The sequence below is a fragment of the Nerophis ophidion genome, linkage group LG11, assembly GCF_033978795.1.
Source record: "Nerophis ophidion isolate RoL-2023_Sa linkage group LG11, RoL_Noph_v1.0, whole genome shotgun sequence".
In the NCBI taxonomy this organism is placed as follows: Eukaryota; Metazoa; Chordata; class Actinopteri; order Syngnathiformes; family Syngnathidae; genus Nerophis; species Nerophis ophidion.
The window spans coordinates 4,164,748-4,192,247 of NC_084621.1; the positions used below are offsets into that span (position 1 = coordinate 4,164,748).

At 34.9% G+C, this 27,500-nt stretch overlaps 1 protein-coding gene across 6 annotated transcripts in view; it reads left to right on the forward strand.

The window, feature by feature from the left end:
* Positions 1-27,500, forward strand: part of adgrb1a (adhesion G protein-coupled receptor B1a) — a 468,831-nt gene that overhangs the window by 401,208 nt on the left and 40,123 nt on the right. For all 6 annotated transcript variants that reach the window (XM_061914951.1, XM_061914947.1, XM_061914950.1 and 3 more), the window contains 4 exons: positions 13,688-13,859; positions 17,711-17,806; positions 19,775-19,814; positions 27,062-27,500. The exon at positions 27,062-27,500 is cut by the window's right edge and continues 196 nt beyond it. In XM_061914951.1, coding sequence (XP_061770935.1) covers positions 13,688-13,859; positions 17,711-17,806; positions 19,775-19,814; positions 27,062-27,500 — 747 coding nt within the window. The remainder of the gene's footprint in view (positions 1-13,687; positions 13,860-17,710; positions 17,807-19,774; positions 19,815-27,061) is intronic.

A 27,500-nucleotide genomic window follows, 5' to 3' on the forward strand; every position in this document is an offset into this window, starting at 1 on the left:
TCCAACAGTCTTGACTAACGTATTTTTCAGACTATAAGTCGCAGTTTTTTATACTCAGGAGCGACTTATGTGTGAAATTATTAGCACATTACTGTAAAATATCAAATAATATTATTTAGCTCATTCACGTAAGAGACTAGACGTATAAGATTTCATGGGATTTAGCGATGACAGATTGTTTGGTAAACATATAGCATGTTCTATATGTTATAGTTATTTGAATGACACTTACCATATTTTTTGGACTATAAGTCGCAGCTTTTTTCATAGTTTCATAGTGCGACTTATACTCAGAAGCGACTTGTGTGTGAAATTATTAACACATTACCGTAAAATACCAAATAATATTATTTAGCTCATTCACGTAAGAGACTAGACGTATAAGATTTCATGGGATTTAGCGATTATTAGTGACAGATTGTTTGGTAAAGGTATAGCATGTTCTATATGTTATAGTTATTTGAATGACTCTTACCATAATATGTTAGGTTAACATACCGACGTTATAGTCAAGAAGTTCCTTCTGGCTCATCATGAAGAGACGGTCAGAAAGAGGTTTCAAGATAGTCTGTAAAACGATCAACGAGCAATTTTAATAAAATAACCACCATACATGTTATGTAGACCACAGGGAAGTGTTTTGAATATAGAAAAAAAAATCATAATCGTAGAAATAATTTCCTTAAACACCAGTAAATCCAACAGTCTTGACTAACGTATAAAGTCGCAGTTTTTTTCATAGTTTGCCCAGGGGTGCGACTTATACTCAGGAGCGACTTATGTGTGAAATTATTAACACATTACCGTAAAATACCAAATATTATTTAGCTCATTCACGTAAGAGACTAGACGTATAAGATTTCATGGGATTTAGCGATTAGGAGTGACAGATAGTTTGGTAAAGGTATAGAATGTTCTATATGTTATAGTTATTTGAATGACTCTTACCATAATATGTTAGGTTAACATACCAGTTGGTTATTTATGCCTCATATAACGTACACTTATTCAGCCTGTTGTTCACTATTCTTTATTTAATTTAATTTGCCTTTCAAATGTCTATTTTTGGTGTTGGGTTTTATCAAATAAATTTCCCCCAAAAAATGCGACTTATACTCCAGTGCGACTTATATATGTTTTTCTCCTTCTTTATTATGCATTTTCGGCAGGTGCGACTTATACTCCGAAAAATACGGTAACTTATATTTATTTATTTATGAAAGAGACGTTTTTGTTAACAAGTTAAAGGTGTTTAATGATAATACAAAGATGTTTAATTCCTTTCTTTCATGAAGAAAAGAATATAAGTTGGTGTATTACCTTTTTCTGGTGACTTGCATTGATTGGAATCAGACAGTCGTGATGATATCGTCCGCATTTTCAAATGGAGAACAAAAAAAGTATTTTCTGTCCAATACCTCATGAAAGTGGTTGGTTTGGGGCATCTTATTGGTTCAGCTTCCATACTCGTTTTTATATACTTTACAAGAAATACAAACCCTGTTTCCATATGAGTTGGGAAATTGTGTTAGATGTAAATATAAACAGAATACAATGATTTGCAAATCCTTTTCAACCCATATTGAATGCACTAAAAAGACAAGATTTTTGATGTTCAAACTCATAAACCTTGTTTTTTTTTTGCAAATAATAATTAACTTAGAATTTCATGGCTGCAACATGCGCCAAAGTAGTTGGGAAAGGGCATGTTCACCACTGTGTTACATCACCTTTTCTTTTAACAACACTCAATAAACGTTTGGGAACTGAGGAAACTAATTGTTGAAGCTTTGGAAGTGGAATTCTTTCCCATTCTTGTTTTATGTAGAGCTTTAGTCGTTCAACAGTCCGGGGTCTCCACTGTCGTATTTTATGCTTCATAATGCGCCACACATTTTCGATGGGAGACAGGTCTGAACTGTAGGCGGACCAGGAAAGTACCCGCACTCTTTTACTACGAAACCACGCTGTTGAAACACGTGGCTTGGCATTGTCTTGCTGAAATAAGCAGGGGCGTCCATGATAACGTTGCTTGGATGACAATATATGTTGCTCCAAAACCTGTATGGACCATTCAGGATCAATGATGCCTTCACAGATGTGTAAGTTACACATGCCTTGGGCACTAGTACACCCCCATACCATCACACATGCTGGCTTTTGAACTTCGCGCCTATAACAATCTGGATGGTGATTTTCCTCTTTGTTCCGGAGGACACAACGTCCACAGTTTCCAAATATAATTTGAAATGTGGACTTGTCAGACCACAGAACACTTTTCCACTTTGCATCAGTCAATCTTAGGTGAGCTCGGGCCCAGAGAAGCCAGTGGCGTTCCTGGGTGTTGTTAATAAATCGGTTTTGTTTTGCATAGCAGAGTTTTAACTTGCACTTACAGATGTAGCGACCAACTGTAGTTACTGACAGTGGTTAAATGAAGTGTTCCTGAGCCCATGTGGTGATATCCTTTACACACTGATGTCGGTTTTTGATGCAGTACCTCCTGAGGCATCAAAGGTCTGTATTATCATCGCTTACGTGCAGTGATTTCTGCAGATTCTCTGAACCTTTTGATGATTTTACAGACTGTAGATGGTAAAATCACTAAATTCCTTGCAATAGCTCGTTGAGAAATGTTGTTCTAAAACTGTTCGACAATTTGCTTACAAATTGGTGACCCTCGCCCCATCCTTGTTTGTGAATTACTTAGTATTTCATGGAAGCTGCTTTTATAGCCAATCATGGCACCCACCTGTTCCCAATTAGCCTGCACACCTGTGGGATGTTCCAAATAAGTGTTTGATGAGCATTCCTCAACTTTATCAGTATTTATTGCCACCTTTCCCAACTTCTTTGTCACGTGTTGCTGGCATCAAATTCTAAAGTTAATGATTATTTGCAAAAAAAAATGTTTATCAGTTTGAACATCAAATATGTTGTCTTTGTAGCATATTCAACTGAATATGGGTTGAAAATGTTTTGCAAATCATTGTATTCTGTTTATATTTACATCTAACACAATTTCCCAACTCATTTGGAAACAGGGTTTGTAAATGCTGTTAATCTTTCAGTCCTAATCCGAACCTAGTCCTCTGTTGTTGTTTCATGCATATTATGGGGTTCAATGCTACCAGACTGGTAGCAACACAGCTGGTTTTAAACTACTAACTACTTCAAATATACTTTTCTTCATTGTGGACAAACCGCTGTTTATTTGTCTCGTCTGATCACAAACCCTTTGTCCATTTTTGGTCTTTTGTCCATGGGGATGTTAATCATGATCACTAACAAGTTTTAGGACCTGGTCTTGTCGTTGCAAAAGGTGAATGTATCTTTGTTTTTCAGTCCGTGTGTACAAGGTGTCCACAAAGTCTATTGCAATTAAAACATGGTGATCAAATTTGGGGTTTTAAAAAGTCCCAAAAAATGTATTCTTTCAATTTAAGGCCCAAAACTCGTAAAAAGTCTCAAATAAGACTATGGAAGATTTTTTTTTTTAATATTTTAACGGTATGTTTATATACAACTTCTGTCTCGCTTTTAAATATTTTGATTGCTTTAGGGCAGTGGTTCTCAAATGGGGGTACTTGAAGGTATGCCAGGGGGTACATGAGATTTTTTTTAAATATTCTAAAAATAGCCACAATTCAAAAATCCTTTATAAATATATTTTTGGAAAAATAGCCACAATTCAAGAATCCTTTATAAATATATTTTTGGAAAAATAGCCACAATTCAAAAATCCTTTATAAATATATTTTTGGAAAAATAGCCACAATTCAAAAATCCTTTATAAATATATTTTTGGAAAAATAGCCACAATTCAAGAATCCTTTATAAATATATTTTTGGGAAAAATAGCCACAATTCAAAAATCCTTTATAAATATATTTTTGGAAAAATAGCCACAATTCGAAAAACCTTTATAAATATATTTTTGGAAAAATAGCCACAATTCAAAAATCCTTTATAAACATATTTTTGGAAAAATAGCCACAATTCAAAAATCCTCTATAAATATATTTTTGGAAAAATAGCCACAATTCAAAAATCCTCTATAAATATATTTTTGGAAAAATAGCCACAATTCAAAAATCCTTTATAAATATATTTTTGGAAATATAGCAACAATTCAAAAATCCTTTATAAATATATTTTTGGAAAAATAGCCACAATTCCAAAATCCTTTATAAATATATTTTTGGAAAAATAGCCACAATTCAAAAATCCTTTATAAATATATTTTTGGAAAAATAGCCACAATTAAAAAATCCTTTATAAATATATTTTGGGAAAATAGCAACAATTCAAAAATCCTTTATAAATATATTTTTGGGAAAAATAGCCACAATTCAAAAATCCTTTATAAATATATTTTGGGAAAAATAGCCACAATTTGAAAATCCTTTATAAATATATTTTGGGAAAAATAGCCACAATTCAAAAATCCTTTATAAATATATTTTTGGAAAAATAGCCACAATTCAAAAATCCTTTATAAATATATTTTTGGAAAAATAGCCACAATTCGAAAATCCTTTATAAATATATTTTTGGAAAAATAGCAACAATTCAAAAATCCTTTATAAATATATTTTGGGAAAAATAGCCACAATTCAAAAATCCTTCATAAATATATTTTTGGAAAAATAGCAACAATTAAAAAATCCTTTATAAATATATTTTGGGAAAGATAGCCACAATTCAAAAATCCTTTATAAATATATTTTTGGAAAAATAGCAACAATTCAAAAGTCCTTTATAAATATATTTTGGGAAAAATAGCAACAATTCAAAAATCCTTTATAAATATATTTTTGGAAAAATAGCCACAATTCGAAAATCCTTTATAAATATATTTTTGGAAAAATAGCAACAATTCAAAAATCCTTTATAAATATATTTTTGGAAAAATAGCCACAATTCAAAAATCCTTTATAAATATATTTTTGGAAAAATAGCCACAATTCAAAAATCCTTTATAAATATATTTTTAGAAAGATAGCCACAATTCAAAAATCCTTTATAAATATATTTTTGGAAAAATAGCAACAATTCAAAAGTCCTTTATAAATATATTTTTGGAAAAATAGCCACAATTCAAAAATCCTTTATAAATATATTTTTGGAAAAATAGCAACAATTCAAAAATCCTTTATAAATATATTTTGAGAAAAATAGCCACAATTCGAAAATCCTTTATAAATATATTTTTGGAAAAATAGCAACAATTCAAAATTCCTTTATAAATATATTTTTGGAAAAATAGCCACAATTCAAAAATCCTTTATAAATATATTTTTGGAAAAATAGCCACAATTCAAAAATCCTTTATAACTATATTTTTGGAAAAATAGCCACAATTCGAAAATCCTTTATAAATATATTTTTGGAAAAATAGCCACAATTCAAAAATCCTTTATAAATATATTTTTGGAAAAATAGCAACAATTCGAAAATCCTTTATAAATATATTTTTGGAAAAATAGCCACAATTCAAAAATCCTTTATAAATATATTTTTGGAAAAATAGCAACAATTCAAAAATCCTTTATAAATATATTTTTGGAAAAATAACCACAATTCAAAAATCCTTTATAAATATATTTTTGGAAAAATAGCCACAATTCAAAAATCCTTTATAAATATATTTTTGGAAAAATAGCAACAATTCAAAAATCCTTTATAAATATATTTTTGGAAAAATAGCCACAATTCAAAAATCCTTTATAAATATATTTTGGGAAAAATAGCAACAATTCAAAAATCCTTTATAAATATATTTTGGGAAAAATAGCAACAATTCAAAAATCCTTTATAAATATATTTTTGGAAAAATAGCAACAATTCAAAAATCCTTTATAAATATATTTTTCGAAAAATAGCAACAATTCAAAAATCCTTTATAAATATATTTTGGAAAAATAGCCACAATTCAAAAATCCTCTATAAATATATTTTTGGAAAAATAGCCACAATTCAAAAATCCTTTATAAATATATTTTTGGAAAAATAGCAACAATTCAAAAATCCTTTATAAATATATTTTTGGAAAAATAGCAACAATTCAAAAATCCTTTATAAATATATTTTTGGAAAAATAGCAACAATTCAAAAATCCTTTATAAATATATTTTTGGAAAAATAGCCACAATTCAAAAATCCTTTATAAATATATTTTTGGAAAAATAGCCACAATTCAAAAATCCTTTATAAATATATTTTTGGGAAAAATAGCCACAATTCAAAATTCCTTTATAAATATATTTTTGGAAAAATAGCAACAATTCAAAAATCCTTTATAAATATATTTTTGGAAAAATAGCCACAATTCGAAAATCCTTTATAAATATATTTTGGGAAAAATAGCCACAATTCAAAAATCCTTTATAAATATATTTTTGGAAAAATAGCAACAATTCAAAAATCCTTTATAAAAATATTTTTGGAAAAATAGCCACAATTCAAAAATCCTTTATAAATATATTTTTGGAAAAATAGCAACAATTCAAAAATCCTTTATAAATATATTTTTGGAAAAATAGCCACAATTCGAAAATCCTTTTTAAATATATTTTTGGAAAAATAGCCACAATTCAAAAATCCTTTATAAATATATTTTTGGAAAAATAGCAACAATTCAAAAATCCTTTATAAATATATTTTGGGAAAAATAGCCACAATTCAAAAATCCTTCATAAATATATTTTTGGAAAAATAGCAACAATTAAAAAATCCTTTATAAATATATTTTGGGAAAGATAGCCACAATTCAAAAATCCTTTATAAATATATTTTTGGAAAAATAGCAACAATTCAAAAGTCCTTTATAAATACATTTTGGGAAAAATAGCAACAATTCAAAAATCCTTTATAAATATATTTTTGGAAAAATAGCCACAATTCGAAAATCCTTTATAAATATATTTTTGGAAAAATAGCAACAATTCAAAAATCCTTTATAAATATATTTTTGGAAAAATAGCCACAATTCAAAAATCCTTTATAAATATATTTTTGGAAAAATAGCCACAATTCAAAAATCCTTTATAAATATATTTTTAGAAAGATAGCCACAATTCAAAAATCCTTTATAAATATATTTTTGGAAAAATAGCAACAATTCAAAAGTCCTTTATAAATATATTTTTGGAAAAATAGCCACAATTCAAAAATCCTTTATAAATATATTTTTGGAAAAATAGCAACAATTCAAAAATCCTTTATAAATATATTTTGAGAAAAATAGCCACAATTCGAAAATCCTTTATAAATATATTTTTGGAAAAATAGCAACAATTCAAAATTCCTTTATAAATATATTTTTGGAAAAATAGCCACAATTCAAAAATCCTTTATAAATATATTTTTGGAAAAATAGCCACAATTCAAAAATCCTTTATAACTATATTTTTGGAAAAATAGCCACAATTCGAAAATCCTTTATAAATATATTTTTGGAAAAATAGCCACAATTCAAAAATCCTTTATAAATATATTTTTGGAAAAATAGCAACAATTCGAAAATCCTTTATAAATATATTTTTGGAAAAATAGCCACAATTCAAAAATCCTTTATAAATATATTTTTGGAAAAATAGCAACAATTCAAAAATCCTTTATAAATATATTTTTGGAAAAATAACCACAATTCAAAAATCCTTTATAAATATATTTTTGGAAAAATAGCCACAATTCAAAAATCCTTTATAAATATATTTTTGGAAAAATAGCAACAATTCAAAAATCCTTTATAAATATATTTTTGGAAAAATAGCCACAATTCAAAAATCCTTTATAAATATATTTTGGGAAAAATAGCAACAATTCAAAAATCCTTTATAAATATATTTTGGGAAAAATAGCAACAATTCAAAAATCCTTTATAAATATATTTTTGGAAAAATAGCAACAATTCAAAAATCCTTTATAAATATATTTTTCGAAAAATAGCAACAATTCAAAAATCCTTTATAAATATATTTTGGAAAAATAGCCACAATTCAAAAATCCTCTATAAATATATTTTTGGAAAAATAGCCACAATTCAAAAATCCTTTATAAATATATTTTTGGAAAAATAGCAACAATTCAAAAATCCTTTATAAATATATTTTTGGAAAAATAGCAACAATTCAAAAATCCTTTATAAATATATTTTTGGAAAAATAGCAACAATTCAAAAATCCTTTATAAATATATTTTTGGAAAAATAGCCACAATTCAAAAATCCTTTATAAATATATTTTTGGAAAAATAGCCACAATTCAAAAATCCTTTATAAATATATTTTTGGGAAAAATAGCCACAATTCAAAATTCCTTTATAAATATATTTTTGGAAAAATAGCAACAATTCAAAAATCCTTTATAAATATATTTTTGGAAAAATAGCCACAATTCGAAAATCCTTTATAAATATATTTTGGGAAAAATAGCCACAATTCAAAAATCCTTTATAAATATATTTTTGGAAAAATAGCAACAATTCAAAAATCCTTTATAAAAATATTTTTGGAAAAATAGCCACAATTCAAAAATCCTTTATAAATATATTTTTGGAAAAATAGCAACAATTCAAAAATCCTTTATAAATATATTTTTGGAAAAATAGCCACAATTCGAAAATCCTTTTTAAATATATTTTTGGAAAAATAGCCACAATTCAAAAATCCTTTATAAATATATTTTTGGAAAAATAGCCACAATTCAAAAATCCTTTATAAATATATTTTTGGAAAAATAGCCACAATTCAAAAATCCTTTATAAATATATTTTTGGAAAAATAGCAACAATTCAAAAATCCTTTATAAATATATTTTGGGAAAAATAGCCACAATTCAAAAATCCTTCATAAATATATTTTTGGAAAAATAGCAACAATTAAAAAATCCTTTATAAATATATTTTGGGAAAGATAGCCACAATTCAAAAATCCTTTATAAATATATTTTTGGAAAAATAGCAACAATTCAAAAGTCCTTTATAAATACATTTTGGGAAAAATAGCAACAATTCAAAAATCCTTTATAAATATATTTTTGGAAAAATAGCCACAATTCGAAAATCCTTTATAAATATATTTTTGGAAAAATAGCAACAATTCAAAAATCCTTTATAAATATATTTTTGGAAAAATAGCCACAATTCAAAAATCCTTTATAAATATATTTTTGGAAAAATAGCCACAATTCAAAAATCCTTTATAAATATATTTTTAGAAAGATAGCCACAATTCAAAAATCCTTTATAAATATATTTTTGGAAAAATAGCAACAATTCAAAAGTCCTTTATAAATATATTTTTGGAAAAATAGCCACAATTCAAAAATCCTTTATAAATATATTTTTGGAAAAATAGCAACAATTCAAAAATCCTTTATAAATATATTTTGAGAAAAATAGCCACAATTCGAAAATCCTTTATAAATATATTTTTGGAAAAATAGCAACAATTCAAAATTCCTTTATAAATATATTTTTGGAAAAATAGCCACAATTCAAAAATCCTTTATAAATATATTTTTGGAAAAATAGCCACAATTCAAAAATCCTTTATAACTATATTTTTGGAAAAATAGCCACAATTCGAAAATCCTTTATAAATATATTTTTGGAAAAATAGCCACAATTCAAAAATCCTTTATAAATATATTTTTGGAAAAATAGCAACAATTCGAAAATCCTTTATAAATATATTTTTGGAAAAATAGCCACAATTCAAAAATCCTTTATAAATATATTTTTGGAAAAATAGCAACAATTCAAAAATCCTTTATAAATATATTTTTGGAAAAATAACCACAATTCAAAAATCCTTTATAAATATATTTTTGGAAAAATAGCCACAATTCAAAAATCCTTTATAAATATATTTTTGGAAAAATAGCAACAATTCAAAAATCCTTTATAAATATATTTTTGGAAAAATAGCCACAATTCAAAAATCCTTTATAAATATATTTTGGGAAAAATAGCAACAATTCAAAAATCCTTTATAAATATATTTTGGGAAAAATAGCAACAATTCAAAAATCCTTTATAAATATATTTTTGGAAAAATAGCAACAATTCAAAAATCCTTTATAAATATATTTTTCGAAAAATAGCAACAATTCAAAAATCCTTTATAAATATATTTTGGAAAAATAGCCACAATTCAAAAATCCTCTATAAATATATTTTTGGAAAAATAGCCACAATTCAAAAATCCTTTATAAATATATTTTTGGAAAAATAGCAACAATTCAAAAATCCTTTATAAATATATTTTTGGAAAAATAGCAACAATTCAAAAATCCTTTATAAATATATTTTTGGAAAAATAGCCACAATTCAAAAATCCTTTATAAATATATTTTTGGAAAAATAGCCACAATTCAAAAATCCTTTATAAATATATTTTTGGGAAAAATAGCCACAATTCAAAATTCCTTTATAAATATATTTTTGGAAAAATAGCAACAATTCAAAAATCCTTTATAAATATATTTTTGGAAAAATAGCCACAATTCGAAAATCCTTTATAAATATATTTTGGGAAAAATAGCCACAATTCAAAAATCCTTTATAAATATATTTTTGGAAAAATAGCAACAATTCAAAAATCCTTTATAAAAATATTTTTGGAAAAATAGCCACAATTCAAAAATCCTTTATAAATATATTTTTGGAAAAATAGCAACAATTCAAAAATCCTTTATAAATATATTTTTGGAAAAATAGCCACAATTCGAAAATCCTTTTTAAATATATTTTTGGAAAAATAGCCACAATTCAAAAATCCTTTATAAATATATTTTTGGAAAAATAGCCACAATTCAAAAATCCTTTATAAATATATTTTTGGAAAAATAGCCACAATTCGAAAATCCTTTATAAAAATATTTTTGGAATAATAGCAACAATTCAAAAATCCTTTATAAATATATTTTTGGAAAAATAGCCACAATTCGAAAATCCTTTATAAATATATTTTTGGAAAAATAGCAACAATTCAAAAATCTTTTACAAATATATTTTTGGAAAAATAGCCACAATTCAAAAATCCTTTATAAATATATTTTTGGAAAAATAGCCACAATTCGAAAATCCTTTATAAATATATTTTTGGAAAAATAGCCACAATTCAAAAATCCTTTATAAATATATTTTTGGAAAAATAGCCACAATTCGAAAATCCTTTATAAATATATTTTTGGAAAAATAGCCACATTTAAAAAATCCTTTATAAATATATTTTGGGAAAAATAGCCACAATTCAAAAATCCTTTATAAATATATTTTTGGAAAAATAGCCACAATTCGAAAATCCTTTATAAAAATATTTTTGGAATAATAGCAACAATTCAAAAATCCTTTATAAATATATTTTTGGAAAAATAGCCACAATTCGAAAATCCTTTATAAATATATTTTTGGAAAAATAGCAACAATTCAAAAATCTTTTACAAATATATTTTTGGAAAAATAGCCACAATTCAAAAATCCTTTATAAATATATTTTTGGAAAAATAGCCACAATTCGAAAATCCTTTATAAATATATTTTTGGAAAAATAGCCACAATTCAAAAATCCTTTATAAATATATTTTTGGAAAAATAGCCACAATTCGAAAATCCTTTATAAATATATTTTTGGAAAAATAGCCACATTTAAAAAATCCTTTATAAATATATTTTGGGAAAAATAGCCACAATTAAAAAATCCTTTATAAATATATTTTTGGAAAAATAGCCACAATTCAAAAATCCTTTATAAATATATTTTTGGAAAAATAGCAACAATTCAAAAATCCTTTATAGATATATTTTTGGAATAAATATTTCAACAAAATATGAATGTAAGTTCATAAACTGTGAAAAGAAATACAACAATGCAATATTCAGTGTTGACAGGTAGATTTTTTGTGGACATGTTCCATAAATATTGATGTTAAAGATGTCTTTTTTTGTGAAGAAATGTTTGGAATTAATTTCATGAATCTCTATTACAATCCCCAAAGAGGGCACTTTAAGTTGATGATTACTTCTATGTGTAGAAATCTTTATTTAGAATTGAATCACTTGTTTATTTTTCAACAAGTTTTTAGTTATTTTTATATCTTTTTTTCCAAATAGTTGAAGAAAGACCACTACACATGAGCAATATTTTGCACTGTTATACAATTTAATAAATCAGAAACTGATGACATAGTGCTGCATTTTACTACTTTATCTCTTTTTTTCACCAAAAACCCTTTGCTCTGATTAGGGGGTACTTGAATTAAAAAAATGTTCACAGGGGGTACATCACTGAAAAAAGGTTGAAAACCCCTGCTTTAGGGCACAGTTCATAACTGCAGAACTAAAGAATGTATTGACTACCACCAGCTAGCGAGTTGAACTAGCCGCAATAATTACAATATCCCAGACTATTCAATATAGTCTTGAATTTGACGCAGAGAGCTTGTCTACAGTATACCTCAGTAGTTATGAGTTTTTTATTAGTGTTTTTCAGGTAACATGCTCATGAAATACAGTAGGTTCTGTTAAATAAAAACCATGAACATTTTCTATATTACAGCATATAACATTTGTTAAACAAAACTAAATGGGTGCTTTATTAATCTTGAAGAAAAATTCACATGGGTCATCAGTACCCAAAAGTAAAATATCACTAATTTATCATGCATGATGCATATACTGGTGCCCAAAATTTAAGTTTACAGTATTGATTGATTGAAACTTTTATTAGTAGATTGCACAGTTCAATACATATTCCGTACAATTGACCACTAAATGGTAACACCCCAATACGTTTTTCAACTTGTTTAATCAATTCATGGTACAAATTAATATCTACTCCGCACTTTGTAATTATTTCTACGAATTCCAGTACTTATTTACTTCTTTAATATATCCATCCATCCATCCATTTTCTACCGCTTATTCCCTTTCGGGGTCGCGGGGGGCGCTGGCGCCTATCTCAGCTACAATCGGGCGGAAGGCGGGGTCCACCCTGGACAAGTCGCCACCTCATCGCAGGGCCAACACAGATAGACAGACAACATTCACACACTAGGGCCAATTTAGTGTTGCCAATCAACCTATCCCCAGGTGCATGTCTTTGGAGGTGGGAGGAAGCCGGAGTACCCGGAGGGAACCCACGCAGTCACGGGGAGAACATGCAAACTCCACACAGAAAGATCCTCAGCCTGGAATTGAACCCAGGACTGCAGGACCTTCGTATTGTGAGGCAGACGCACTAACCCCTCTGCCACCGTGAAGCCTCTTTAATATATACTTGTAAAAATTATTAGGTGACTTTATGGACACCCTGTGCAATTTTGACTGTTTGTATTTTAGATTATTAAACATGAATTCTAAAAAAAAAAATGTATAATCTTTCCCACCTGGAATATTGTTAAAATAAATCAACAAGGATCCAAAATGAACTTGACATACCTGCCCATGATGAGTGTACGTAAACTTCTGGCTACAACTGTACATACAATAATGAATGTTTATTTATTTCTTGTGCTACTAGTGAAAAATAAACTGTTTTGATGTATTTTTTATAGTCCAAATCTGCAGATTGGTTTAGAAGTGTGCTAAGGACTGATTTGGAAATGGAATGTTATGAATTGATTGATTATAGGAAGTGCATTGCTGCTCCCTAACTGCTCACCTAACCCCCATCTTGCAGGGCTTCTCTGTGGAGCTCCTGTGTGGTTTTACCCCTCCTGGCTCTCACGTGGATGTCAGCCGTCCTCGCCATCACCGACCGGCGCTCTGCGCTGTTCCAGATCCTTTTTGCCGTCTTTGACTCTCTGGAAGGCTTCGTCATTGTCATGGTGCACTGCATCTTGCGACGAGAGGTACCTTTTACTGCACCGTACATGTTTTGTTTTTTTTCTTCTTCACACTATAGCTATATAGTTCGCCCCCTAGAGGAATATTTGTAAAGGTTTTTGGACTCATTCCCTCACCGTATTCTTGCTCCTAAATGTCTCATTAGCATTTAGGAGCCACGGGCGGCTCGTGTCAGGTGCAGGAGAAGTCCTCTCTCAAATGGAAGGTCGATCCGCTTTTTCCACGCGGCCGTCTTGAAATATCCTGAAGCAGGAAAAGTCAACCCCAGTTACTTGGCTCACTGCCTTATCTTGGTGTAAATGCTGAGCTGCAGGCACCATTATCTTTAGGTGGGAAAACGCAGCATTTTTTTATTACCCCGCACATCTTATAGCAGGGGGTGTCCTAACTTTTTCCACTGAAAGTCGCAGAAAAAGACTGGCATAAACGCGAAAAATGCAATATTTTCCCCCCCAAAGTGGAATATTTGATGTGAAGCGATAGGTCAACAATTCTCAACATTATTTCTTATTAGAAGGGAATTATAATTTAAGAGGAGAATTACTTTTTAAGATCCAATATTGTAGAACAACGCAGAAACGAATGAGTATAACAATAGCAGGGGTTTAAAATATGGAACTGTTTAAAGGATGAAATAAAACACAGCACCAACATAAACCAGTTTAAAAAGCTTTTTAAATCATTAGTAAATGTAAGAAAGAAGAGCAAACATTGTTTTAGAAAGACAATAATATATAATAGGTATATAAATACAATTTATGATTTCAGAATTATACATCAATCAATCAATCAATGTTTACTTATACAGCCCTAAATCACTAGTGTCTCAAAGGGCTGCACAAACCACTAAGACGTCGGTGACAATGATGACTATGAGAACCTTGGAGAGGAGGAAAGCAATGGATGTCGAGCGGGTCTAACGTGATACTGTGAAAGTTCAATCCATAATGGGTCCAACACAGTCGCGAGAGTCCAGTCCAAAGCGGATCCAACACAGCAGCGAGAGTACCGTTCACAGCGGAGCCAGCAGGAAACCATCCCAAGCGGAGGCGGATCAGCAGCGCAGAGATGTCCCCAGCCGATACACAGGCAAGCAGTACATGGCCACCGGATCGGACCGGACCCCCTCCACAAGGGAGGGGGGGACATAGGAGAAAAAGAAAAGAAGCGGCAGATCAACTGGTCTAAAAAGGGAGTCTATTTAAAGGCTAGAGTATACAAATGAGTTTTAAGGTGAGACTTAAATGCTTCTACTGAGGTGGCATCTCGAACTGTTACCGGGAGGGCATTCCAGAGTACTGGAGCCCGAAATGAAAACGCTCTATAGCCCGCAGACTTTTTTTGGGCTCTAGGAATCACTAATAAGCCGGAGTCCTTTGAAGGCAGATTTCTTGCCGGGACATATGGTACAATACAATGGGCAAGATAGGATGGAGCTAGACCGTGTAGTATTTTATACGTAAGTAGTAAAACCTTAAAGTCACATCTTAAGTGCATAGGTTTTATTAAAATGTATATATCACCACTTTATATGGAATTTAAATAAGTTGTGTACATATATATATATATATATATATAAGTGTACAAATGTATATGTTTGATTTAAATGTTAAACTGTGTATATGAGACGTGTGCTACATATATGTTGCTTATATATTGTTTAAAAAAAAAAGTAATATAAGTGAAGCATGTTTTAGATTTTATATATTTTGAACCTTGTTCTTGTTGTGATGGGGTAGGTTTATATAAGCGTTGCTTCAACCTACACCCTTACGGCTCAATCATTGCTCAAATTAGTCTTTTTTTTGTTGTTGTTCTTTGTTTTATGTGAAGATTGCCGAAATAAATAAATAAATAAATATTATTTCTTAAAAAGTTTTAGAGAAAAAAACAGCCTGCATGGCAGTTTTGTGTTATATTCAGTCAAGATTGCAACTTTTTCTTGTTACCTTTCACCTGTTTGCTCTTTTAATCAACTTTATGTTTGTTTGTTTTTGTTTTTTTAAATAGTATTTGTAGAATGTGCTGTTAAAAAAATCAAATGTACAGCTTTTTGGGGGGCACTTCCAGCAAAAAGAAGGACCTATTTTGAAATCCCCACCCGGGTGGAGATCCACGGCAAGCCGGCCTTCTTAAAGGGACAGGCACCCCCGGGAACACCTGCTTCGCTCGTCAGCGTCACCGAAATCCGACAAAATGTCTGAAAATAGGGCCCCAAATGACATCACTCGGACCGTTTTTTTTAGGTCTCACTCTGGGGCTTCTTTGACTCTGGAAGGTATGGTCCACCAAAAGTGAACACTTAGAAAAAATCCCGATTTTGACTCTGGAAGGTATGGTCCACCAAAAGTGAACACTTAGAAAAATCCAGATTTTGACTCTGGAAGGTATGCTACACCAAAAATGAACACTTAGAAAAAATCCAGACTTTGACTCTGGAAGGCATGGTACACCAAAAGTGAACACTTGGAAAAAATCCCAACTTTGACTCTGGAAGGTATGGTCCACCAAAAGTGAACACTTAGAAAAATCCCGATTTTGACTCTGGAAGGTATGCTACACCAAAAGTGAACACTTGGAAAAAATCCCGACTTTGGCTCTGGAAGGTATGGTACACCAAAAGTGAGCACTTAGAAAAAATCCCGACTTTGATTCTGGAAGGTATGGTACACCAAAAGTGAACACTTAGAAAAAATCCCGACTTTGACTCTGGAAGGTATGTTACACCAAAAGTGAGCACTTAGAAAAAATCCCGACTTTGACTCTGGAAGGTATGGTCCACCAAAAGTGAGCACTTAGAAAAATCCCGACTTTGACTCTGGAAGGTATGGTACACCAAAAGTGAACACTTAGAAACAATCCCGACTTTGACTCTGGAAGGTATGGTCCACCAAAAGTGAACACTTAGAAAAATCCCGATTTTGACTCTGGAAGGTATGGTACACCAAAAGTGAACACTTAGAAAAAATCCCGATTTTGATTCTGGAAGGTATGGTACACCAAAAGTGAACACTTAGAAAAAATCCCGACTTTGACTCTGGAAGGTATGGTCCACCAAAAGTGAACACTTAGAAAAAATCCCGACTTTGATTCTGGAAGGTATGCTACACCAAAAGTGAATACTTAGAAAAATCCCGATTTTGACTCTGGAAGGTATGGTACACCAAAAGTGAACACTTAGAAAAATCCCGATTTTGACTCTGGAAGGTATGGTCCACCAAAAGTGAACACTTAGAAAAATCCCGATTTTGACTCTGGAAGGTATGGTCCACCAAAAGTGAACACTTAGAAAAATCCCGATTTTGACTCTGGAAGGTATGGTCCACCAAAAGTGAACACTTAGAAAAAATCCCGACTTTGACTCTGGAAGGTATGGTACACCAAAAGTGAACACTTAGAAAAATCCCGACTTTGACTCTGGAAGGTATGGTACACCAAAAGTGAACACTTAGAAAAATCCCGATTTTGACTCTGGAAGGTATGGTCCACCAAAAGTGAACACTTAGAAAAATCCCGATTTTGACTCTGGAAGGTATGGTCCACCAAAAGTGAACACTTAGAAAAAATCCCGACTTTGACTCTGGAAGGTATGGTACACCAAAAGTGAACACTTAGAAAAAATCCCGACTTTGACTCTGGAAGGCATGGTACACCAAAAGTGAACACTTAGAAAAATCCCGATTTTGACTCTGGAAGGTATGGTACACCAAAAGTGAACACTTAGAAAAAATCTAAATGGCCCCCTATATGATTAAAGCCAGAAACGGCACAAGAAACTCATATTTTGTCATTATTATTGCCAGATGCATTATTTGGGAGGTGTAATATGTTCCATGAGCTGTACTGCCTTCAACAGGTTCAGGAGGCAGTCAAGTGTCGAGTGGTTGATCGTCAGGAAGACGGCAATGGGGATTCAGGTGGATCTTTCCAGAATGGCCATGCTCAGCTTGTGGTATGGATATTAATTTTTTCATACTTTGACCTAACGTATATTCCGCTCTACCCCTATTGAGCGTTGTATTACGGATAAACCACAGTAGCCTCGACTATATGTAAGGTAGGGCAAAAAAGTATTTAGTCAGCCAGCGATTGTGCAAGTTCTCCCACTTCAAATGATGACAGAGTTCTGTAATATTCATCATAGGTACACTTCAACTGTGAGAGACAGAATGTGAAAAAAAAATCCAGGAATTTGAATGAATTTATTTGTAAATCATGGTGGAAAATAAGTATTTGGTCAACCATTCAAAGCTCTCACTGATGGAAGGAGGTTTTGGCTCCAAAATCTCACGATACATGGCCCCATTCATTCTTTCCTTAACACGGATCAATCGTCCTGTCCCCTTAGCAGAAAAACAGCCCCAAAGCATGATGTTTCCACCTCCATGCTTCACAGTAGGTATGGTGTTCTTGGGATGCAACTCAGTATTCTTCTTCCTCCAAACACGACGAGTTGAGTTTATACCAAAATGGATACATGGATGATACAGCAGAGGATTGGGAGAATGTCATGTGGTCAAATGAAACGAAATGAGAACTTTTTGGTATAAACTCAACTCGTCGTGTTTTGGAAGAAGAACACACTACACCGACAGGGAATCAAATCCTGCAGTGCCAGACGTGTCCCCCTGCTTAAGCCAGTGCATGTCCAGACCCGTCTGAAGTTTGCCAGAGAGCTCATGGGAGAATGTCATGTGGTCAGATGAAACCAAAATAGAACTTTTTGGTATAAACTCAACTTGTTGTGTTTGGAGGAAGAAGAATACTGAGTTGCATCCCAAGAACACCACACCTACTGTGAAGCATGGGGGTGGAAACATCATGCTTTGGGGCTGTTTTTCTGCCAAGGGGACAGGACCATTGATCCGTGTTAAGGAAAGAATGAATGGGGCCATGTATCGTGAGATTTTGAGCCAAAACCTCCTTCCATCAGTGAGAGCTTTGAATGGTTGACCAAATACTTATTTTCCACCATAATTTACAAATAAATTCTTTAAAATTCCTGGATTTTTTTTCCACATTCTGTCTCTCACAGTTGAAGTGTACCTATGATGAAAATTACAGACCTCTGTCATCATTTTAAGTGGGAGAACTTGCACAATCGATGGCTGACTAAATTCTGACAATAAAATTGCATTTGTGTCCCAATATTTAATTATTTTTTTAAATGATGTAAGAAAATAAAAACCTGTGATTAATCGTTATTTGTCCAATTCAAAAATGGGATTAATCTGATTAAAATACAATAGAATAGAAAGTACTTTATTGGGGGCGGCATAGCTCGGTTGGTAGAGCGGCTGTGCCAGCAACTTGAGGGTTGCAGGTTCGATTCCCGCTTCCGCCATCCTAGTTACTGCCGTTGTGTCCTTGGGCAAGACACTTTACCCACCTGCTCCCAGTGCCACCCACACTGGTTTAAATGTAACTTAGATATTGGGTTTCACTATGTAAAGCGCTTTGAGTCACTAGAGAAAAGCGCTATATAAATATAATTCACTTCACTTCAACCCTGGGGGAAATTCAGCCCCACAGTTCGCTCACAGTAGACAATATAATAATAAATAATGTAATATACATCATATATATATATATATATATATGATGTATATATATATATATATATATATATATATATACTATTTAATGTATGAATAATATAAATATATTTAACATATATTCTATTAAAAAGATAACAGTTTGGCAGCACAATTCTTTACAAGAAATTATTTTATTTCTTTTCCCCCTCTTCACTGACAACGTATTGATTCTCTTAACTCCTAATTACTATTTTTGTTCTTATTCGCACTATATTGTCTCATATCTTCAGCCCTGGCACAATTTCCATCCATCAAACTTTTCATATCCAGTGTTGATGTTTGAAATGAACAAAATATATTAATTTTGCATTTTCTCTCCACAGACCGACTTTGAGAAAGATGTCGATATGGCTTGCAGATCAGGTAAGACCAGTTATTATTATTATTATTATTTTTTTTTTTGTCCTTTAGAATTCAAAGTCTCATGGGAACGATGTCACTACAACATGATGCAGCTGTAAAACAACATAGCTGCTCCTCTATCAATCAATCAATGTTTATTTATATAGCCCCAAATCACAAATGTCTCAAAGGACTGCACAAATCATTACGACTACAACATCCTCGGAAGAACCCACAAAAGGGCGAGGAAAACTCACACCCAGTGGGCAGGGAGAATTCACATCCAGTGGGACGCCAGTGACAATGCTGACTATGAGAAACCTTGGAGAGGACCTCAGATGTGGGCAACCCCCCCCCTCTAGGGGACCGAAAGCAATGGATGTCGAGCAGGTCTAACATGATACTGTGAAAGTTCAATCCATAGTGAGTCCAACACAGCCGCCAGAGTTCAGTTCAAGCGGATCCAAGACAGCAGCGAGAGTCCCGTCCACAGGAAACCATCTCAAGCGGAGGCGGATCAGCAGCGTCGAGATGTCCCCAACCGATACACAGGCTAGCGGTCCATCCTGGGTCCCGACGAGCGGTCCATTCTGGGTCTCGACTCTGGACAGCCAGTACTTCATCCATGGTCATCGGACCGGACCCCCTCCACAAGGGAGGAGGGGACATAGGAGAAAGAAAAGAAGCGGCAGATCAACTGGTCTAAAAAGGGAGTCTATTTAAAGGCTAGAGTATACAGATGAGTTTTAAGGTGAGACTTAAATGCTTCTACTGAGGTGGCATCTCGAACTGTTACCGGGAGGGCATTCCAGAGTACTGGAGCCCGAAGGGAAAACGCTCTCTAGCCCGCAGACTTCTTTTGGGCTCTAGGAATCACTAATAAGCCGGAGTCTTTTGAAGGCAGATTTCTTGCCGGGACATATGGTACAATACAATTGGCAAGATAGGATGGAGCTAGACCGTGTAGTATTTTATACGTAAGTAGTAAAACCTTAAAGTCACATCTTAAGTGCACAGGAAGCCAGTGCAGGTGAGCCAGTACAGGTGTAATGTGATCAAACTTTCTTGTTCTTGTCAAAAGTCTAGCAGCCGCATTTTGTACCAACTGTAATCTTTTAATGCTAGACATGGGGAGACCCGAAAATAATACGTTACAGTAATCGAGACGAGACGTAACAAACGCATGGATAATGATCTCAGCGTCTTTAGTGGACAAAATGGAGCGAATTTTAGCGATATTACGGAGATGAAAGAAGGCCGTTTTTGTAACGCTTTTAATGTGTGCCTCAAAGGAGAGAGTTGGGTCGAAGATAATACCCAGATTCTTTACCGAGTCGCCTTGTTTTATTGTTTGGTTGTCAAATGTTAAAGTTGTATTATTAAATAGAGGTCGGTGTCTAGCAGGACCGATAATCAGCATTTCCGTTTTTTGGGCGTTGAGTTGCAAAAAGTTAGCGGACATCCATTGTTTAACTACATTAAGACACGCCTCCAGCTGACTACAGTCCGGCGTGTTGGTCAGCTTTAGGGGCATGTAGAGTTGGGTGTCATCAGCATAACAGTGAAAGCTAACACCGTATTTGCGTATGATGTCACCTAGCGGCAGCATGTAGATACTGAAGAGTGCAGGGCCAAAGACCGAACTCTGGGGAACTCCACACGATACCTTAACATAGTCCGAGGTCACACTGCTATGGGAGACACACTGCATCCTATCAGTAAGATAAGAGTTAAACCAAGACAGGGCTGAGTCTGACATACCAATTCGTGTTTTGATACGCTCTAATAAAATATTATGATCGACGGTATCGAAAGCAGCGCTAAGATCAAAGAGCAGCAACATAAATGACGCATCTGCTCTAATGCACAATTGCCTCTGCATTCAATTATTGATTTTAGCAACACCATTTTTGAGTTTGCAAAATGCATTGCAAGCATGCCATCAATAATAGGAAGTAGGCATACATTAATTAATACTCTGTGTTCTTATATCATAAATCCTACACATGTATCAGGTTAGGATATCTTGAATAGCAGACAATTCCTGAGGCTGTGCTTTATTTATTTGCACGTATACTAGAGCTGTCACTAAAAACATGTTTTGCAGCAGTAACTCATTTCTTCCTATGATTGCGGCAGTGGCGGGCTGTGCGTTTCCCACCTTTAGTGATGTCCTACCTAGTTCTGATCTTAATAAATACCCCTCAAAATACCATAATTTATGTCACCACATGACCAGGGCTGAAGAAGTGCTATACCCGAAACATACTAGTACACTACAGTGGATTGAATCACCTTAACAGTGTACAATACAGGCTATATTTTAGCACATTTAATAATCAATGAACCCGCATCAGCATTTAAAACATGCCTTATGTGGTACTGTCAAAATTAAAATAATTGTAAAGAACATATTAAATGTGGAAAAATAAATAAAGTATTTGAACTTTTTCTTTCTGAGTTAAAAAAAAGTGAGAACCGATGATTTCCTCTGTTGGCCGGGTAAAGCCACTTCCTGCTTTTCGCAAATTACAACTTGTGATTGGATTCTCACTTGGGAGTGACAAGTGAAAATCCAATCACAGTCACGTTTAACATGAGGCTACCTAGATGGGCTACTGTCAACAACTCGTGATCTGATTGGCTATCGCAACTGTCTATCAACTGTCTATCCAACAGAATTCCAGCAGCGCTGGCAACAAGCTAGCTGAATTCTGATTGGATAAAAGCTCTAATGTAAAAACAACCAACAGTAGAGCCTAATAAGACAAGAAGAGAATATGATGAATACTTAATAAAAAAGAGATTACAATTAACTTTTATTAATCTATGGTCATGATTTATCTTAGGCCAGCATAGAAGGCCTTGCTGGAACCTCACGGCACATCACTGAATGTTAATACTTAACACACTCTGTCAGAGTATGTATGTATGTCGGAGTGTGTTGGTGACGAACTCCAAGATGCACAGAAGGCGGCAGGCATTGAATAAGAAAACATGATTTAATTTAGTACTAAAACAAGAACAAACAAAAGGGTAAAAAAGCGCACGAGGCGTATAACAAACTAGGAGTGGGCTGATTGACACCAGGTGTGGCCAGGTGCCAATCAGCCGCAACTGAGTGGACACAGCACTCAGGGAGACAAACAGGATACTGAACAAAAACACTTACTGTGACACGACGGAAATATGGCATGAGCAGAGTGAAGTGAAGTGAAGTGAATTATATTTATATAGCGCTTTTCTCAAGTGACTCAAAGCGCTTTACATAGTGAAACCCAATATCTAAGTTACATTTAAACCAGTGTGGGTGGCACTGGGAGCAGGTGGGTAAAGTGTCTTGCCCAAGGACACAACGGCAGTAACTAGGATGGCACAAGCGGGAATCGAACCTGCAACCCTCAAGTTGCTGGCACGGCCACTCTACCAACCGAGCTATGCCGGAACAGAAGAAGACAAAGCTACAAGCGACTAGACAGGTAGTGGTGACATCGACACGACAAGTCATAATGACGAATAATCCAGGTGTAAATAGGAGTGGGCTGATTGACACCAGGTGTGGCCAGTTAAACCAGTGTGGGTGGCACTGGGAGCAGATGGGTAAAGTGTCTTGCCCAAGGACACAACAGCAGTAACTAGGATGGCACAAGCGGGAATCGAACCTGCAACCCTCAAGTTGCTGGCACGGCCACTCTACCAACCGAGCTATGCCGGAACAGAAGAAGACAAAGCTACAAGCGACTAGACAGGTAGTGGTGACATCGACACGACAAGTCATAATGACGAATAATCCAGGTGTAAATAGGAGTGGGCTGATTGACACCAGGTGTGGCCAGTTAAACCAGTGTGGGTGGCACTGGGAGCAGATGGGTAAAGTGTCTTGCCCAAGGACACAACAGCAGTAACTAGGATGGCACAAGCGGGAATCGAACCTGCAACCCTCAAGTTGCTGGCACGGCCACTCTACCAACCGAGCTATGCCGGAACAGAAGAAGACAAAGCTACAAGCGACTAGACAGGTAGTGGTGACATCGACACGACAAGTCATAATGACGAATAATCCAGGTCTAAATAGGAGTGGGCTGATTGACACCAGGTGTGGCCAGGTGCCAATCAGCCGCAACTGAGTGGACACAGCACTCAGGGAGACAAACAGGATACTGAACAAAAACACTTACTGTGACACGACGGAACTATGGCATGAGCAGAGTGAAGTGAAGTGAATTATATTTATATAGCGCTTTTCTCAAGTGACTCAAAGCGCTTTACATAGTGAAACCCAATATCTAAGTTACATTTAAACCAGTGTGGGTGGCACTGGGAGCAGGTGGGTAAAGTGTCTTGCCCAAGGACACAATGGCAGTAACTAGGATGGCACAAGCGGGAATCGAACCTGCAACCCTCAAGTTGCTGGGACGGCCACTCTACCAACCGAGCTATGCCGGAACAGAAGAAGACAAAGCTACAAGCGACTAGACAGGTAGTGGTGACATCGACACGACAAGTCATAATGACGAATAATCCAGCACTGACTGGAGGAGAAAACAGGTCTAAATAGGAGTGGGCTGATCGACACCAGGTGTGGCCAGGTGCCAATCAGCCGCAGCTGAGTGGACACAGCACCCAGGGAGACAAATAGGATACTGAACAAAAACACTTACTGTGACACGACGGAACTATGGCATGAGCAGAGTGAAGTGAATTATATTTATATAGCGCTTTTCTCAAGTGACTCAAAGCGCTTTACATAGTGAAACCCAATATCTAAGTTACATTTAAACCAGTGTGGGTGGCACTGGGAGCAGGTGGGTAAAGTGTCTTGCCCAAGGACACAACGGCAGTAACTAGGATGGCACAAGCGGGAATCGAACCTGCAACCCTCAAGTTGCTGGCACGGCCACTCTACCAACCGAGCTATGCCGGAACAGAAGAAGACAAAGCTACAAGCGACTAGACAGGTAGTGGTGACATCGACACGACAAGTCATAATGACGAATAATCCAGGTGTAAATAGGAGTGGGCTGATTGACACCAGGTGTGGCCAGGTGCCAATCAGCCGCAACTGAGTGGACACAGCACTCAGGGAGACAAACAGGATACTGAACAAAAACACTTACTGTGACACGACGGAACTATGGCATGAGCAGAGTGAAGTGAAGTGAATTATATTTATATAGCGCTTTTCTCAAGTGACTCAAAGCGCTTTACATAGTGAAACCCAATATCTAAGTTACATTTAAACCAGTGTGGGTGGCACTGGGAGCAGATGGGTAAAGTGTCTTGCCCAAGGACACAACAGCAGTAACTAGGATGGCACAAGCGGGAATCGAACCTGCAACCCTCAAGTTGCTGGCACAGCCACTCTACCAACTGAGCTATGCCGGAACAGAAGAAGACAAAGCTACAAGCGACTAGAAAGGTAGTGGTGACATCGACACGACAAGTCATAATGACGAATAATCCAGGTCTAAATAGGAGTGGGCTGATTGCCACCAGGTGTGGCCAGGTGCCAATCAGCCGCAACTGAGTGGACACAGCACTCAGGCAGACAAACAGGATACTGAACCAAAATAAGAGTGCTGACAGGAACTAACACACACAAAGAGGAAAAACTATAACACAACCAAACTGTCAGGGGCAAGCCTGCCAAAAAGGGTTAGCAAATCGTTTTATTTTGTTTTTATTTACGATTTACACAACGTGACAACTTCACTGGTTTTGGGTTTTCTAAACCTAGATTAGATTAGATAGTACTTTATTTATTCCGTCAGGAGAGTTCCTTCAGGAAAATTACAATTTTCAGCACAATCCCATTCAAGATCAGACAAACATTACAGGGAGACAGAACAGGATCGCTGACGGGTCTGCCGGCTTCCAGCGCCCCTTACAAAAAAGATGAGATACAGGTAAACAAGGGGGGGAGAAAAAAATAGAAGATTAAAATAAAATAAAAAAATCGGTCTTAGCCTGGGCCCTGGAGAGGGGGTGCAGACTGAGGCCAAGGGAAAAAAAACAACAACTCATAGCCATAGTACACATCCCTGAGGGAAACATCAAACATCAAAGGACATTAAAGACATTAAAGCAGCAGATACAAGCAGACACTTCTACATACAGCTATGAATAAAAAGTAAAAGAAACATATCCACTGTGGTGGCCTCTGCGGTGTTCCACGCCATCGTCCGCTGGGGTGGAGGGAGCATGGCCAGAGACAGGAGCAGACCCAACAAAGCAACCAAGACAGCCGACTCCACTCTCGGCCAGTGTCCAGTCTGTTTTTTTATGAATCCTTCTCCATGCGTTTGTTACGTCTCGCCTCGATTACTGTAACGTATTATTTTCGGGTCTCCCCATGTCTAGCACTAAAAGATTACAGTTGGTACAAAATGCGGCTGCTAGACTTTTGACAAGAACAAGAAAGTTTGATCACATTACGCCTGTACTGTATATACCTTTATATACATATATACATACATATATACCTGTACTGGCTCACCTGCACTGGCTTCCTGTGCACTTAAGATGTGACTTTAAGGTTTTACTACTTACGTATAAAATACTACACGGTCTAGCTCCATCCTATCTTGCCGATTGTATTGTACCATATGTCCCGGCAAGAAATCTGCCTTCAAAAGACTCCGGCTTATTAGTGATCCCCAAAGCCCAAAAAAAGTCTGCGGGCTGTAGAGCGTTTTCATTTCGGGCTCCAGTACTCTGGAATGCCCTCCCGGTAACAGTTCGAGATGCCACCTCAGTAGAAGCATTTAAGTCTCACCTTAAAACTCATTTGTATACTCTAGCCTTTAAATAGACTCCCTTTTCAGACCAGTTGATCTGCCGTTTCTTTTCTTTTTCTTCTATGTCCCACTCTCCCTTGTGGAGGGGGTCCGGTCCGATCCGGTGGCCATGTACTGCTCGCCTGTGTATCGGCTGGGGACATCTCTGCGCTGCTGATCAGCCTCCTCTTGGGATGGTTTCCTGCTGGCTCCGCTGTGAACGGGACTCTCGCTGCTGTGTTGGATCCGCTTTGGACTGGACTCTCGCGACTGTGTTGGATCCATTATGGATTGATCTTTCACAGTATCATGTTCTCATAGTCATCATTGTCACCGATGTCCCACTGGGTGTGAGTTTTCCTTGCCCTTATGTGGGCCTACCGAGGATGTCGTAGTGGTTTGTGCAGCCCTTTGAGACACTAGTGATTTAGGGCTATATAAGTAAACATTGATTGATTGATTGATTGATATTTGTTTGTGGTGTTGTTTTAGGTACCATGAAGCCCTCGTCCCTCCGCGGAGAGGAAAAGACTTCTTCCGGGGCGCTAACTCTTCAAAAGGGATCCAACTTCAACACCATGCCGGCCAGCATGGCCAAAGTCCACCTCCAGAATGTGGCGGACTACAGCAGCCACACGCTGACCCTGCGCCGGGAGAAAGGCGCGGCCAAAGGAATCAGCACCGAGCTGCCAGGGGCCAAGTCCATCTACATCTGTGACGGCGAGCTCTTCAAGCAGCTGGATGGAGATGGAGAGGGCGGCGGCTACGAAGGCACCGGCAAGCCCTCGGGTTTGGTCCTTTTACCGAGCAACAACACGGGCACCCTCAAGCTGGCCAAGGGCAAAGACGAGCAGGCGACTAAGTACAACATCGGTGTTGAGAAGCGCCTCATCCACCTGGCCAACCCTGTCAGCGGCGAGCCCGTGCCCGG